The 15,332-nt window shown below is 42.5% G+C and overlaps 1 protein-coding gene across 3 annotated transcripts in view; it reads right to left on the bottom strand.

Annotated features, from left to right (window-relative positions):
- Window positions 1-7,299: 7,299 nt before the first annotated feature.
- The window catches only part of LOC311230181 (pyrin-like), a 32,298-nt gene continuing 24,265 nt past the window's right edge, over window positions 7,300-15,332 (bottom strand). For all 3 annotated transcript variants that reach the window (XM_084316381.1, XM_084316383.1, XM_084316382.1), the window contains 2 exons: window positions 11,768-11,969; window positions 7,300-8,629 (listed from right to left, as the gene is read on the bottom strand). In XM_084316381.1, coding sequence (XP_084172507.1) covers window positions 11,821-11,969 — 149 coding nt within the window. In that variant the 3' untranslated portion in view covers window positions 7,300-8,629; window positions 11,768-11,820. The remainder of the gene's footprint in view (window positions 8,630-11,767; window positions 11,970-15,332) is intronic.

Below are 15,332 nucleotides of genomic sequence, written 5' to 3'. Positions count from 1 at the left end.
TCACGTCACTGTGAATAACTCCTTTTAGAATATCATCTATGAGGAGGGGTTTTGGAAGAGTGGAGTTTCCTCCCTGACCTGTACCTATGAAGTGTCTGACCTGTAGATATTTGTAGAAATTAGAAAGTGGAAGGTGCCGCGTAACTGTTCAAAGGACATAAGTATGTTATTATCATATATATTATATATATATGTATATGTTGTGTCTGTCCACTGTCTGTTACTTTGTTATTCCCCCCCCCCCCCTCTATGTAAAGCGACCTTGGGTCCCTTGAAAGGCGCTATATAAAATGAAGTTATTATTTATCATATAGGTCCCCAAAAGTTTTAATTCCCTGAGTGTACCACTTCTTGGTGATGCCATCTCTAAGTGATTCTGGTAAAGCTGGACTGTTGTGGAAGGGAGTCTTCCTGTGAAATGCAATAAAGCTACCAAGATGTGTCTGAATCTCAAACCATGTTGGTGCCGTGTGTTTAATGAATGGGTTTTATTCTATTCTTCAGGGTGTGGTACGACCGGATAAAAGGAATTCCGGCCAGCGGCACGTCCATCGTATGGCATTGTTCTGTTTGTCTCCAGGCAGGGGAATTAGTCGACCCATTCTGCCAAATCCACAGAGCCCTCGTCTGTGCAGCCCAGTAGTAACGTTGGAAGTCCAGGAGTTTCAGTCCACCACACTGGGGGGAATTATATCGGGTTTTAATTTTACTTCTAGGGACCTTCCTCCTCCATATGAATGCAGATATTATCCTTTGTAATTTCTTGAACAAGTTCTTATGTATAGATATAGGGAGGGTTTGAAAAAGGTAGAGACATTTAGGAAGGACGTTCATCTTAATGCAGTTCACACGTCCGATTAGCGAGAGAGGTAGCTGCATCCATCTATCTAGGTCCTTCTCCACTTTTTTAAGTAGTCCTTCCTATTTTTTGATCAGCAGAATAGTTAATTGCTGCTAGAGTGGTTTGTTTACCCTTGTTTTATACTTGTTATTTTGTAAAATACAATACCTTTATTTATTTTGTATTTAAATATATTAGGGCTGTCAAAATGAATGCTTTAACTTGAGATTAATTTAAATTATTTAAAGCATTAAAATAATATAATCTAGATTAATCTATGGAGTGAAAAATCTTCAATGTTCTGAACTTTCAGGAGTATATTTGCTTGTTATTTTTTTTGCGAGAGAAACTGTATTCAAAGAAAGCTATTAAAATACTCTTTGATACTTTCTTTGTGTTGATTTTACATTAATTCCATGATTTTACTCAAGTAAATATCTCTTACAAGCTTCCGTCTTAAGTAGAAAAATGCAATTTTTAATCTAGATTAATTACAGAAAATTGTGAGATTAATTAGTTAATTATTTTTAATCAATTGACAGCACTAAAATATATAGATGTGTACCTTTTTTAGTTAATTTGTTAAATAAACATATTTTTTTAATAAACATAACATTGGTGCGGCTGGGTGGCGCAGTGGGCAAGGCGCTCGCCACCAACGCAGGAGATACTGGTATCGAGCCCAGCTCTCTGCGTTGCTTCCGGCTTGGCCGGCCGTCGTACTAACACAATTGGGAGTGTTAGAGGGTGGGAAAGCTGGTGGGTGGGTCCTGGTCGTTGTAAACGGCGACTCCTACAGTTCGGTCGGGGCGCCTGCTCAGCGAGAAAAGGATCTAAGGGGGGTAGTGTGATCCTTCCACACGTTACACCCTCTCAGTGAGAGTCCGCGCTGCCAGGTGAAAAGAAGCGGTTGATTGGCTACACATGTGTCGGAGGAAGCATGTGATAGCCTCCACTCTCCCAGACCGACTGTAGGGGGTAGAGTGCGCAGCGACCAGGAAGGGGATTGGGAATTGGCATAACGACTAACATTGGGATGGGAGAAAAATTAAATAAAAAATAAACATAACATTTATTGAAAGATATGTGTGTGACTGTGTATAATAATAATAATAAATAATAACTTTATTTGTATAGCACTTTTCATACAGAGGTTGCAGTTCAAAGTGCTTCACAACAGTAAAAAATACAGGCATAAGCGAGCAAGGTAAGGCAAATCACAGTTCTTCAGTAATACAAATAATAAAATAGAGTAGATCAGATTAAAAAGTGCAGTTTAAAATAGGCTAAAATAATCAAATAGAATGGACAGTAGAAAAGTGTGATAAGATTGTTCATTAAAAAATATATAACAGAGCAGTGTATCGCTCTTAGTACTTTGAGTTTCTTTACAAAGTTCTAACATACAACAGAGCATCGCTCTAACATACAACAGAGCAGTGCATCGCTCTTAACACTGAGTTTCTTTACAAAGTTCTAACATACAACAGAGCAGTCCGTCGCTCTAACATACAACAGAGCAGTCCGTTGCTCTAACATACAACAGAGCAGTCCGTCGCTCTAACATACAACAGAGCAGTCCGTCGCTCTAACATACAACAGAGCAGTCCATCGCTCTAACATACAACAGAGCATCGTTCTAACATACAACAGAGCAGTCCGTCGCTCTAACATACAACAGAGCATCGCTCTAACATACAACAGAGCAGTCCGTCGCTCTAACATACAACAGAGCATCGCTCTAACATACAACAGAGCATCGCTCTAACATACAACAGAGCAGTCCGTCGCTCTAACATACAACAGAGCAGTCTGTCGCTCTAACATACAACAGAGCAGTCCGTCGCTCTAACATACAACATTGCAGTCCGTCGCTCTAACATACAACAGAGCAGTCCGTCGCTCTAACATACAACAGAGCAGTCCGTCGCTCTAACATACAACAGAGCAGTCCGTCGCTCTAACATACAACAGAGCAGTCCGTCGCTCTAACTTACTCTTACTCTTACCTACACAACAAATCTCTTAACTTTGAGTTTCTTTACAAAGTTTTGAATTACGGTTTTGAATTACAACAGACATATGAATTTGATTGGAAGTGTATGAAAGTAGGTAGGGTAAGAGAATAGTGCAGGTAAGTAGGTAATAAAGTAATAATAATACATTATTTATTTATTAGATATTACGTTTTCGAATTCTTTTTTACAACTGGGGTAGGTAGGTAACATTTTTAGACTAAAGTACCGAAAGAAGTACCGTTGGGTACCGTTATCGATTCACAGGTACCGGTATCGGTTCAAATGTGAACGGTACCCATCCCTAGGTACAATATGGATGGAGGGGATCACGTCTGCAGTAGTGGCTGTAGCTTTGCTAATATTTTTAGTCAGCCGTTCACACGGATCGAGGATGATCAAGATGTTTTCAACCAGAGTCCATTGGTCGGCGTTGAGTGTTGCTGCCAACTTGTATTCTACAGCATAAGCTGCGATAGCTTGCTTCTGCTTCACCAGACTCTGGAGCATGTAGAATGTACTGTTCCAACGTGTGGCCACGTCTTGTTGGACTCGTGATTTAGTTATTTTCAGGGCCACCATTAACTCTTCCAGGCGGGTGGTCGCTACTTGGGAGTGCTTAAAGTGTCCAACAATCTTCCGACCGATGGCAACACAGTCAATCACAGCTCTTTGGCTCAGCACAGCCTCGTTCACAGCCAGCTGTAAGGTGTGGGCCATGCAGCCCAGGCTATCAACATTGTAATCCTCCATAGCCTTTGCCATGTTACGTGCGTTGTCTCTTAGGAGAACATGGACTAGGGCTGGACGGTATGGTCTAAAATGTATATCACGGTATAATTTGAAGCATAAACGGTAATGGTATATATCAACACATTGACAGTGTTGTGAAGAAGGCACGACAACGCCTCTACTTCCTCAGGCGCCTAAGGAAGTTCCAAGTCAGTCAGAAGATCCTTAGGAACTTCTACTCATGTACAATAGAGAGCATCCTGACCGGCAACATCACCTCCTGGTTTGGGAATAGCACTGCACAAGACCGTAGCAGACTACAAAGAGTGACACGTTCAGCCGAACGCACAATTGGAGGGGGGCTTCCCACCATGACAGATTTTTTTTGAATTTAATGAACCTGTACGTGCAATTTCCTGCAATATAGAGCCTTCAATCTTGACCAATAAAGCTGCTCTTTTCACTATAAAACTCAGTTAACCATAACGTAGTTATGGTTAGATTTATATATTGGGGGGGGATATATCATATTTTTCATATAATCAAAAAGTGGTGGAGCAAGATCATACCTTTGCTCCCCCAAGTTCAATAGTGGGAGAGCAGAGATGCTCCGAATGCTCTTATGGCCAGGCGTCTATGATTCACTGATACAAAGTAAAATAGTGCAGTGCAATAAAATAGTTAGTAAAATAGAATAAAATAATGCAATAGTGCATTGCAATAAAATAGTTATCATCGTATTTTTTCGGGAGGCCGGTAAGGAGTGCATTACAGTAGTCGAGTTGGCTTGATAAAGGCATGGATCTGGTTTTCAGCGTCCTTTTGATTTATAAATGGCCGTACTTTAGCTATGTTTCTAAGGTGGAAGAATTAAGTTTTTGTCAACTTGTTGATTGTGATTTAAAGCTTAGGTCTGAGTCTACCATAACACCAAGACTTAACTCACTCAAATACAGTTAGCAGCTGGATAGACCACAGATGGAAATTAGCTTCTGCTAAATCTGGTGCAAACATATTTTCATGTAACAATGATGAATTGTATAAAAAAAAAAAAAAAATAACAAAAATAATTATTTTTATTTTTTTTAAATTTTTTTTTAAATAGATTCTGGGCTTTTCAGAATACATCCGGGGCTTGAGCCCAGGTAGCCACCCCCTAGCTCCGCCCCTGGGTGATTCATCCCGTTTCAATGACAATTACAAAGTCAGTCGTCATACAATGTTTTAAAAACAATGCGTGATCGTGATTTCAATATCGATAGAAAATAATTGAGATTTTACATTTTTGCCACAATGTAATTTTTTTGGTCACAATGTGAGCAACATCTCATTTGCGGACCAGGCTAATCTTTTTAAGACCTTGAGTTTCTGGCCACAATACAACAGCAATAGAAAAGACATACGAGGCACATACAGGTACATGCAGAGCAGTGGGTCCCAAAGTGGGGGTCGACGCAAGACGACTTACAGAATGTATCGATTTCATAGAATGTGTGAAATAGGACCATAATTAAAAACAATTAAAATATATTTTAAAAATACATTAAACCTATGGATTTCATTTGTCCTACATAATGCACGTCATAGCAACGTCGCGCGCGACACACACTGTGGTTATTTGAACAACGATGCATTGCAAATGTGCATGTTGCGAGCTAGCTAAAATTGAAAAAATTTAAAGTTGGTTAATACCGGCCAAAGGGGACACGGGATCGGGTGGAGGAGATAGCCCTGTGGGGCCGGGCAGCGTTAAGCACCCACCCAAAGTCGGACCAGCCTACCTCGTCCAAGAGTGGAACGTATCGAGAGGAATATATCCAGTATGGATTCACATGTAATGTTGTCGACGAGATACAACATCCTCAACGTGTCGCGTGCTGAAGTTCTTGCACAGCATGAAAGCCTTTACACTTTAACGCCTGTAAAAAATGCTACGGCATTTTGAAAACCAAGCACCCCTCCCTCTCTGAGAAACCAGTTGATTTTGAAAGAAGAATATATGTTCGCTTCTCGCCCAGGACCCAGAAAGAAAGTGCTGCGAGATTCCAACAAACCCAATTCTACAAGCCTACGTGGTCGTGAGTAAATGAATGCATTGCGTAACACCGAATTGCATTATGTGAATCCCGCGGGGATATATATATTTTTGTTGTATATTGCTTTATCGGACCGACCCGGCAGAGAGGAGGGATGGGAGAAGATATAGAGGGGAGGACATGCGGCAGAGGTCGCCGGGTCCGGGAGTCGAACCCGGGACGGCCGTGCTGCACCGCAGTGCTGTACGTGGTGCGCCGCCCTGGCACCCCCATCGCCACCCTGGCACCCCCAGCTGTACGTGGTGCGCCCCCCTGGCACCCCCATCGCCACCCTGGCACCCCCATCGCCACCCTGGCACCCCCAGCCGCGGGGATATTTTGAATGAATGAAACTTGGATCCGAAGTTATCAACCTCTGTACAGGTAAAGAGACTAATTTTGTCCGGTCTTTATTGTTATTATTATGTCGGTCATAGTCCTGTGATTTATTGTGGATTTCTACTGTTAATGTATTGTGTGTCTAGTTTTATGTTAAAAAAGGGAAAATAAAAAACATTTGTTAAAAAAAAAAGAAATACTTGGATCCGAAGTTATTGTGGAACGCCTACCGGCCGTTTGGCTCTGATCCGTTTCATATTCTACGCTGCGGATGCATTTGGTTAACCGGAGCGCACGGACCGTGTTTCATTCAAGCTTAAATTGAAGCGTCTTTACTCGTGGATTGTGGATGTGAATTACAAGGAATCTGAATCTGTGGATTGTTGTATTGTATCACTGTCACACGTAATCGGGATATTGTAACTGGGATTAAAATGTCTGAAAAAGGCAGAAGACGCTGAGAGAGAGAGAGCTGGTTAAATTGATCGGCTCTCACAGGGCGAAGCTGGGTGTGTTGACTAGGCTCTCACAGGGCGAAGCTGGGTGTGTTGACTAGGCTCTCACAGGGCGAAGCTGGGTGTGTTAACTAGGCTCTCACAGGGCGAAGCTGGGTGTGTTGACTAGGCTCTCACAGGGTGAAGCTGGGTGTGTTGACTAGGCTCTCACAGGGTGAAGCTGGGTGTGTTGACTAGGCTCTCACAGGGCGAAGCTGGGTGCGTTGACTAGGCTCTCACAGGGTGAAGCTGGGTGTGTTGACTAGGCTCTCACAGGGCGAAGCTGGGTGCGTTGACTAGGCTCTCGCAGGGCGAAGCTGGGTGTGTTGACTAGGCTCTCGCAGGGCGAAGCTGGGTGCGTTGACTAGGCTCTCACAGGGCGAAGCTGGGTGTGTTGACTAGGCTCTCACAGGGTGAAGCTGGGTGTGTTGACTAGGCTCTCACAGGGCGAAGCTGGGTGTGTTGACTAGGCTCTCACAGGGCGAAGCTGGGTGTGTTGACTAGGCTCTCGCAGGGCGAAGCTGGGTGTGTTGACTAGGCTCTCGCAGGGCGAAGCTGGGTGTGTTGACTAGGCTCTCGCAGGGCGAAGCTGGGTGTGTTGACTAGGCTCTCGCAGGGCGAAGCTGGGTGTGTTGACTAGGCTCTCACAGGGCGAAGCTGGGTGTGTTGACTAGGCTCTCGCAGGGTGAAGCTGGGTGCGTTGACTAGGCTCTCGCAGGGCGAAGCTGGGTGTGTTGACTAGGCTCTCGCAGGGCGAAGCTGGGTGTGTTGACTAGGCTCTCACAGGGTGAAGCTGGGTGTGTTGACTAGGCTCTCGCAGGGCGAAGCTGGGTGTGTTGACTAGGCTCTCGCAGGGCGAAGCTGGGTGTGTTGACTAGGCTCTCACAGGGTGAAGCTGGGTGTGTTGACTAGGCTCTCACAGGGCGAAGCTGGGTGTGTTGACTAGGCTCTCGCAGGGCGAAGCTGGGTGTGTCATCATTTATGGATGATGTCCGAAACAGAATAAAACCTGATTAATAGTGAAACTGTTAATAGCCTCCAATGCTTATTAGTGCGTGTGAACGTTTGCATGTTTCAACCACCTCCTGTGACAGTGGGGGTCGCGCCTCTCTGACACCGTTATTTTGGGTGTCGCGGCCTGAAAACGTTGGGAACCCCTGCTGTAGAGGACAAGATCACTGAGGACATGTTATTCAGCATCATGAAGAACCATATCATAGGAACAATGTGTTTGAACTGTATTATGGAACAATGTGTTTGATCCCTTGGTCCTGAGGAAGAGGGAAGATCAAAGAGGTCCCTAAGTGATGATGTCATAGGAAGAGGGAAGATCAAAGAGGTCCCTAAGTGATGATGTCATAGTGGACGTAGTCACGGACGGCCCAGCGGTTCCATAAAGTCCAGCGGTGTTTCGTCACAGTGGGTCGATCAGGGCGGGACTTGATTGATTGAACATTTTATTTAAAGGGGAACTATTTTACTATTTCTTTCACTATTTGGGCACTTTTACACAATCCCTGTGAGTCTATGGAACACCTCTGTAATTTTTTATTTTATTTTATTCATTGTTTTGTATTTCTAATGAAGTACTCAAAAACAGCATTTTTCTACCTCAAGATCTTAAGCCGTTTTGAGGCTGGGCTCCAACCACTGTGTGGTAACTGTGTGGAGTGTGTGAGTCTCAGCAGCTGAGTCTCTCTGACATCACAAATCAGCACATGTTCAGATGACTCAGTTCAGTGAGGGTGAATATTGTGAGAGGAGAATTGGAAGAATGCGCCAATATGAGAATTAGAGACATAGATCATATTAATATAAGTCCATATAGCTAGGAAACAATGCTAAACACTGAAAAAGGCCATTTATAAGATAGTTCCCCTTTAACAGATTGCAGAATGGGTACAATACAGTACGGCTCAATACACACAATTGTTAAGAAGATGCAGACCAGAGAAAGACTTTCGTCTTAACAATGGGGTGAGGGGGTTTGTGTGGAGAGGTGTGTGTGTGTGTTCTTTGTGTTCTTGGCAGGCTTGATGTTCCTGAGAAGGGTTGAGGTCTTTATTCATAACTGGTTTCAACAAACTCTTCAGTTGTTCCCAATTCCTCCTACGCGTCATCAGCCACGACGTTCTGAAAGAGAGGGAACAAATAAACACCATCAACACCGAAAACACTGCCAGCATCCTCCACTCACTCACTCACTCACTCACTCACTCACTCACTCACTCACTCACTCACTCACTCACTCACTCACTCACTCACTCACTCACTCACTCACTCACTCACTCACTCACTCACTTTATCTCATGCGTGGTCTGAGTCTCCCTGAGTCACTTACTTTGAGCTGGTGTGTGACAGGAGCAGGGGTGGAAAGTACTTGAGTAATTGTACTTTGTTACAATACTTAAGTACCGTTTTTAGGGGATTTGTACTTTACTCGAGTATTATTAGGTTTGTATACTTGTACTTTTACTCAATTACAATTCAGAGAAAAAAAAACATACTTTTTACTCCTTACATTTAAAATGCAGACCTACAAAGTACAAATCTCGCAGGTCCAACTATTTTAATTAGTATATTTGTTTCTCTGGTCGAACTAACGTTAACGTTATTAATCCTGCGTCCGCACTTTATTTAAAAACAGCCAATAAAATCCCCACCAATGGAAAATGAAACCCGCCCATACCCATGCTGATTGGTCCTCGTGCAAGACTAGAAAGCGGGGATCTTTGATTATACAACGGCATGCACATTTCTCGATTCTGATTGGCTGAAACAGTCAACTTACACGTGGGTATTTTCATAACCCAACGCTCTTGGTCCCAGGACCCGCCCACAACCGCATCACTATCAATGCGCCGTTCGTGGTTTTAGGAATGAAAGCAAGATGGCGGACAAGCCGGACAGGAAACATTACGAAAGGATAATGGTGATAGGGTCATAAAGACTAAATGAAAAACGATTCTGTCACGGCGAATGTCTTAGTTTCTTAAACAATGTTGGATGATGTAATTGATGGGTCATTGTGGAACAAAATAAAAATCGCGCAAATTGATTGATTGATTGCAAAATAAATTTTTATTTTTACCTACTTTCTATAGAAGCAGCTGGGAGGTGCACTGTTTTAAGTGAGCGTGGACTATTGAATTGATTGATTGATTGCTAATTTTATTACTGTCCGCCTTGTTTCCAACTGGTTAAGTTTAGGCACTCTTTCGAAGTCGCTCTCTTTCGAAGTTGGTTAAGGTTAGAGTTTGTCTTTAGAGCAGGGCGATAGACCACCAGCCCTGATTCCAAACTCTAACCGTAACCAACTTCGAAAGAGAGCGACTTCGAAAGTGTGCCTAAACTTAACCAGTTGGAAACAAGGCGGACAGTAATAAAATTATCAATCAATCAATCAATCAATTCAATAACCCACGCTCACTTAAAACAGCGCACCTCCCAGCTCTTTCTATAGAAAGTAGGTTTAAAAAAAAAGAAAAAGAAAAAAACTCTTATAGGGCAAATAAATCCCCCACCCCCTTTTCCCCTATAGGGCAAAGAAAACTTTTTTAAATTTGTTTTACCTACTTTCTATAGAAGCATCTAAGAATGAAGTTCTATAGAAAGTAGGTTCAAAACTAAAGAAAAGTTGGATGTGTTAGTTTGTTGGACGTCTAGTTGAATGACAGTTGGATGTCTTAGTTTGTTGGATGTCTAGTTGAAAGACAGTTGGATGTCTTAGTTTGTTGGATGTCTAGTTGAAAGACAGTTGGATGTGTGAGTTTGTTGGATGTCTTACTGAGAACAGTTGGATGTCTTAGTTTGTTGGATGTCTAGTTGAAAGACAGTTGGATGTGTTAGTTTGTTGGATGTCTTAGTTGAGAGACAGTTGGATGTATTAGTTTGTTGGATGCCTACAGTTGGATGTGTTAGTTTGTTGGATGCCTACAGTTGGATGTGTTAGTTTGTTGGATGTCTTAGTTGAGAGACAGTTGGATGTGTTAGTTTGTTGGATGCCTACAGTTGGATGTGTTAGTTTGTTGGATGTCCTACTGAGAACAGTTGGATGCACTTCCGAGCTGCTTCCACATGGAGGCAACTTCTCTTCTTTTTGTTTGGGAACTACTTTTTCTGGCGGATGGTTTTTTCAATAAATCTTCAATTCATGTGTGTTTATTGTATAGCAATAAGGTTGGATGAATGTGCCAGTTGTATAAAAGCCATTACACCACGTGCACCACACCTAGGCATGGTCTAATTCTCACAACCCACTCCTGCGCGTGATGTAATGCTTTATTAAACACCTGCTATCAGAAGAATAGACAGTCAAGAAAAAACATTTTTAACTTTACTTTTTGACTTTTACTCAAGTGTGTTTTTAGCCAGATACTCTGACTTTTACTTGAGTAAGATTTTGAGACGGTACACATACTTTCACTTAAGTATCATTTCTGGGTACTTTTTTTACACCCCTGAGTGAGACTAACGTTAATCATTCAGTGCAGCGCCCGATGGCCTTCCTACAGGTTCACCTCATGGGTGTTTATCGCCACAAACCCCAGTGATGGCTTTGTAACGAGGCTATAGTCTGGGGGTCAGAGTCTAAACAGCACTGATTGCACATATCTACCTGGAACAGGTGTTTGGAAGGTAAACCGCTGACGAGATGCAGAGCACGGGTGTTGAAACACAACATTGTTTACAGCAGATAACCTTTACAGCACACCTCATCATTTCTGCACATTACTGCTCAATATTCCATCCTACTGTATTGCTATTTTTTATTGTAATTAGTGTATATACTTGACCACAACGTGCACAATTGTACAGCCCTGGCCTATTTTTATTTTATAATTATATTCTATTGATGCTTCTGTTCATATTCAATTTTATTTGATTCCACCTTTTTATTTCATTCTACCATAATTGTCTGTCATTGAGCGCCACGCCCCTTTTCCGGTAGTCGGTAGTGTGATAGTAAAGGGTTAACCTTCTGTAGTGTGGCAGTGAAAGGGGTTAACCTGCTGCCGTGTGGCAGTGAAAGGGTTAACCTTCCGTGTATTGTCACAGTGAAAGGGTTAACCGTTTGGTAGTGTGGCAGTGAAAGGGTTAAGAACGGTGAGAGCACTTCTGCTCTTTTCCAAATTCTGTGATTCTATCGTTCATTTACCGGAATTAAAAAAAAACATTTCCTGGAAGCTGGACCCAGGTTAAAGGGATACTGCACCAAAAAACAACCAATGCTGCTTTGAGAGACCCCCCCCCCCCCCCCCCTGGACTCACCCATCCCCCTCGCTGAGCCACCCAGTTGCCGACGCGTCTGTTGAGGAATGCAGTCATGGCGCTCCGGGGGGTTCCTCTTGACGTAGAGGCCCAGGGCGAAGGAGGCTCTGATCAGGTGCATCTCTGGAGCCAACGCAGCATCCTGGGGCGAGGTCGTCCGGCACAGGGCCTCCACGCTCTGGCTGAACACGTCTGACACGGCCTGGAGGGGAGGGGAGAGGTTAGCCAACTACTTTGATTTGATTTGATTTTGATTTGATATTTTTTATTTTCGTGTCTTACATACAGATGTATGCCCAGCCCATATGGGCTTACAAGACACATAACAATAAGTATATAATAATATACTTTACCAATTACTTAACAAATGACATATACCAAGATGGCCATAAAAAAAGAAAAATACAAGAAAATACAATAAAACGTAATATAACACAAGCTGTACTCAATGTAAATAAACAGAAAAACAAGGTGAATTCAAATACAATTATATAGGATACAGTGTGTTTTGTCTCAGGTGCCATGCCTTCTCCAAAAATCCTGCAAAACCGAAGATGTCCTCCACAAAAAAACAACTCAACATACAGCTCTCAGACTGCCAAAACAAATCTGGGTTTGCAATTTGAATTTTTTCAAATAAAGCCCTCCTCAAAGTGGTGTACAAAGGGCAATAAAAAACAAAATGATATTCATCCTCCACCACTCCCAGATCACACAGAACACACAACCGCTCCTCCTCAGGTTTACCCTGGAATCTACCCACTTCCACAGCCAATGGCAGGGTGCCAGACCTCAACTGGGCACACAGAGACCTCCGTCTTCTCTTTAAGTTTAACATTACATAAGGTTCAGTAAAATACTCATTTTTAATTGCAATATATTTTCTAAGTTTAGGTTTTTTCAAAATCTCCACCTTCCACTTATCCTGATGGATTGTTGATAATTTTGTTTTAATTATGTGAACCTTACACTGCAAATTGTTCATAAAAATCATACTCAAGTCAGTAGAAGAAAAAATCATAGACATCTCTCTTGACCAGGGATGACCGTGTGCTCTGTCCCAATTAAAAATCTTTTTAGTCACCCTGCCATTTGGCAGCTGGACCAGGCGGTTCCATAACCTCACCATTTCACCCTTTTGCTTGACCAAGCAAGAATCCCACCCCATGTCCCCTTCTATAGCCCCTTTTGGTGTGTATTTATGGACTCCTAAAAAGTATCTTATGGCCCGGTTCTGGATCGCATTACATTCAGGAGCATCATCAAAACCCCATACTCCAGCAGCATAAAACAAAACAGAACCCACCATTGAATCAAATAATTGTGTATATGTTGAAAACCCAAGGTCAGTGCACACTTTCATTTTACTCAACACGCCCCCTAGCGCCCTTCCTGCTGACTCAGACATTATTTCCCTTCCTTCTATGAAGCACATGTACTCATTAAAGGTAAAACCAAGATATTTATAAGAATGTGTGTAAATCAGAGGCGTTGGTCCAAATTGAAACTTATGACTACTCTGCTGTTCGTGTTTTTTCCTAAAGTGCATAATCTGTGTTTTTCACTGTTAATCGCAAGTCTCCATTTCATGCACCAAGAACTCATAATATTCAACATGTTTTGTAAATTTGCTTCATTTTCTGCAAACAAAACAATATCATCAGCGTACAATAAAATACTTAGGATTATATTATCTATTGGAATACCAAGATTGGCTTGCTTGATTTCTTGCGCCAGGTCATTAACATAAAGGGCGAATAAAGTAGGAGAAAGCACATCTCCCTGTTTTACACCGAATGGTGTGGGGAACCAGCCGGTCCTAACATCATTCAGCTGCAGACAGGCAGATGGGGCCTTATACAGGCTTTTGATAGCCTTATAAAATAGTCCATCAATACCAGAACAGATTAATTTATAGTCCAAAAGCTCTCTATTAATCCAGTCAAAGGCTTTTTTAAAGTCAACAAAACAAACAAATGTATTCTTGCCCTCGTCCAATCTGGCTCTCACCACCGATGATAAAACAAAAACATGATCAATACAAGCTCTCTTAGCCCTAAACCCATTCTGCTCATCCACCAACATTTCATTATATTCTAAGTATTTATTTAATCTATTATTAAGAACACTTGAGTATAATTTATAAACTGTACTGATCAAACTAATACCTCTGTAATTTAGTGGGACTCTAGGGTCAGCTTTTGCAGATTTGGGTATGGGCTTAATAATGGACTTGTTCCATATCGAGGGGATGGTGCCTGTGTTAAAACAAGTTTGATACAAACAGTGTAATACATTCAGCAGATAGGGAGTTTTAAGGACCTCGTTCGACAACTCCTCAATACCCATAGCTTTCTTCAGTTTCGCTCTGTCCACTACACTCTGTACCTCGTCTAACGTAATGTCACTATTTAATAATTCACAACCTGTAGGGCTATTGCTCATCCCAAGTTCGGCCTCACATTTTAACTTACATATTTCTGTCAGGAAACCATCATCAAATAAAGGGTGACTACTACAAGCATACAGACTACTATAGTCGGTTTCCCACTTTTTCAGAATCTGCTCAGTTTCAAAACATGATTCACCGTTATCCAATACAATCTCCATTGGGACTGTCTGGGTTTTTTTGGGGCCTAGTTTATTTATTTCTTTCCAGAATTGCTGGGGATTACTACTACCATGGAGAGAGGAGAGGTTAGCTAACTACTACTACCATGGAGAGAGGAGAGGTTAGCTAACTACTACTACCATGGAGAGAGGAGAGGTTAGCTAACTACTACTACCATGGAGAGAGGAGAGGTTAGCCAACTACTGCTACCATGGAGAGAGGAGAGGTTAGCTAACTACTACTACCATGGAGAGAGGAGAGGTTAGCTAACTACTGCTACCATGGAGAGAGGAGAGGTTAGCTAACTACTGCTACCATGGAGAGAGGAGAGGTTAGCTAACTACTACTACCATGGAGAGAGGAGAGGTTAGCTAACTACTGCTACCATGGAGAGAGGAGAGGTTAGCTAACTACTACTACCATGGAGAGAGGAGAGGTTAGCTAACTACTGCTACCATGGAGAGACGAGAGGTTAGCTAACTACTACTACTACCATGGAGAGAGGAGAGGTTAGCTAACTACTACTACCATGGAGAGAGGAGAGGTTAGCTAACTACTACTACCATGGAGAGAGGAGAGGTTAGCTAACTACTGCTACCATGGAGAGAGGAGAGGTTAGCTAACTACTACTACCATGGAGAGGGGAGAGGTTAGCTAACTACTACTACCATGGAGAGAGGAGAGGTTAGCTAAAGTACTGCTACCATGGAGAGAGGAGAGGTTAGCTAACTACTGCTACCATGGAGAGAGGAGAGGTTAGCTAACTACTGCTACCATGGAGAGGAGAGGTTAGCTAACTACTACTACCATGGAGAGAGGAGAGGTTAGCTAGATGCAAGACCACCCGCATTTCATTGTATACTCGTATGCCGTGACAAATAAAACTCTTGACTCTTGACTTGACTACTACTACCATGGAGAGAGGAGAGGGGAGAGAGAGGAGTTCAGTTCAGT

This window comes from Notolepis coatsorum (assembly GCF_963971535.1).
Source record: "Notolepis coatsorum genome assembly, chromosome: 6".
NCBI classification, from domain to species: domain Eukaryota; kingdom Metazoa; phylum Chordata; class Actinopteri; order Aulopiformes; family Paralepididae; genus Notolepis; species Notolepis coatsorum.
This window is presented reverse-complemented; position numbering and strand designations above follow the sequence as displayed.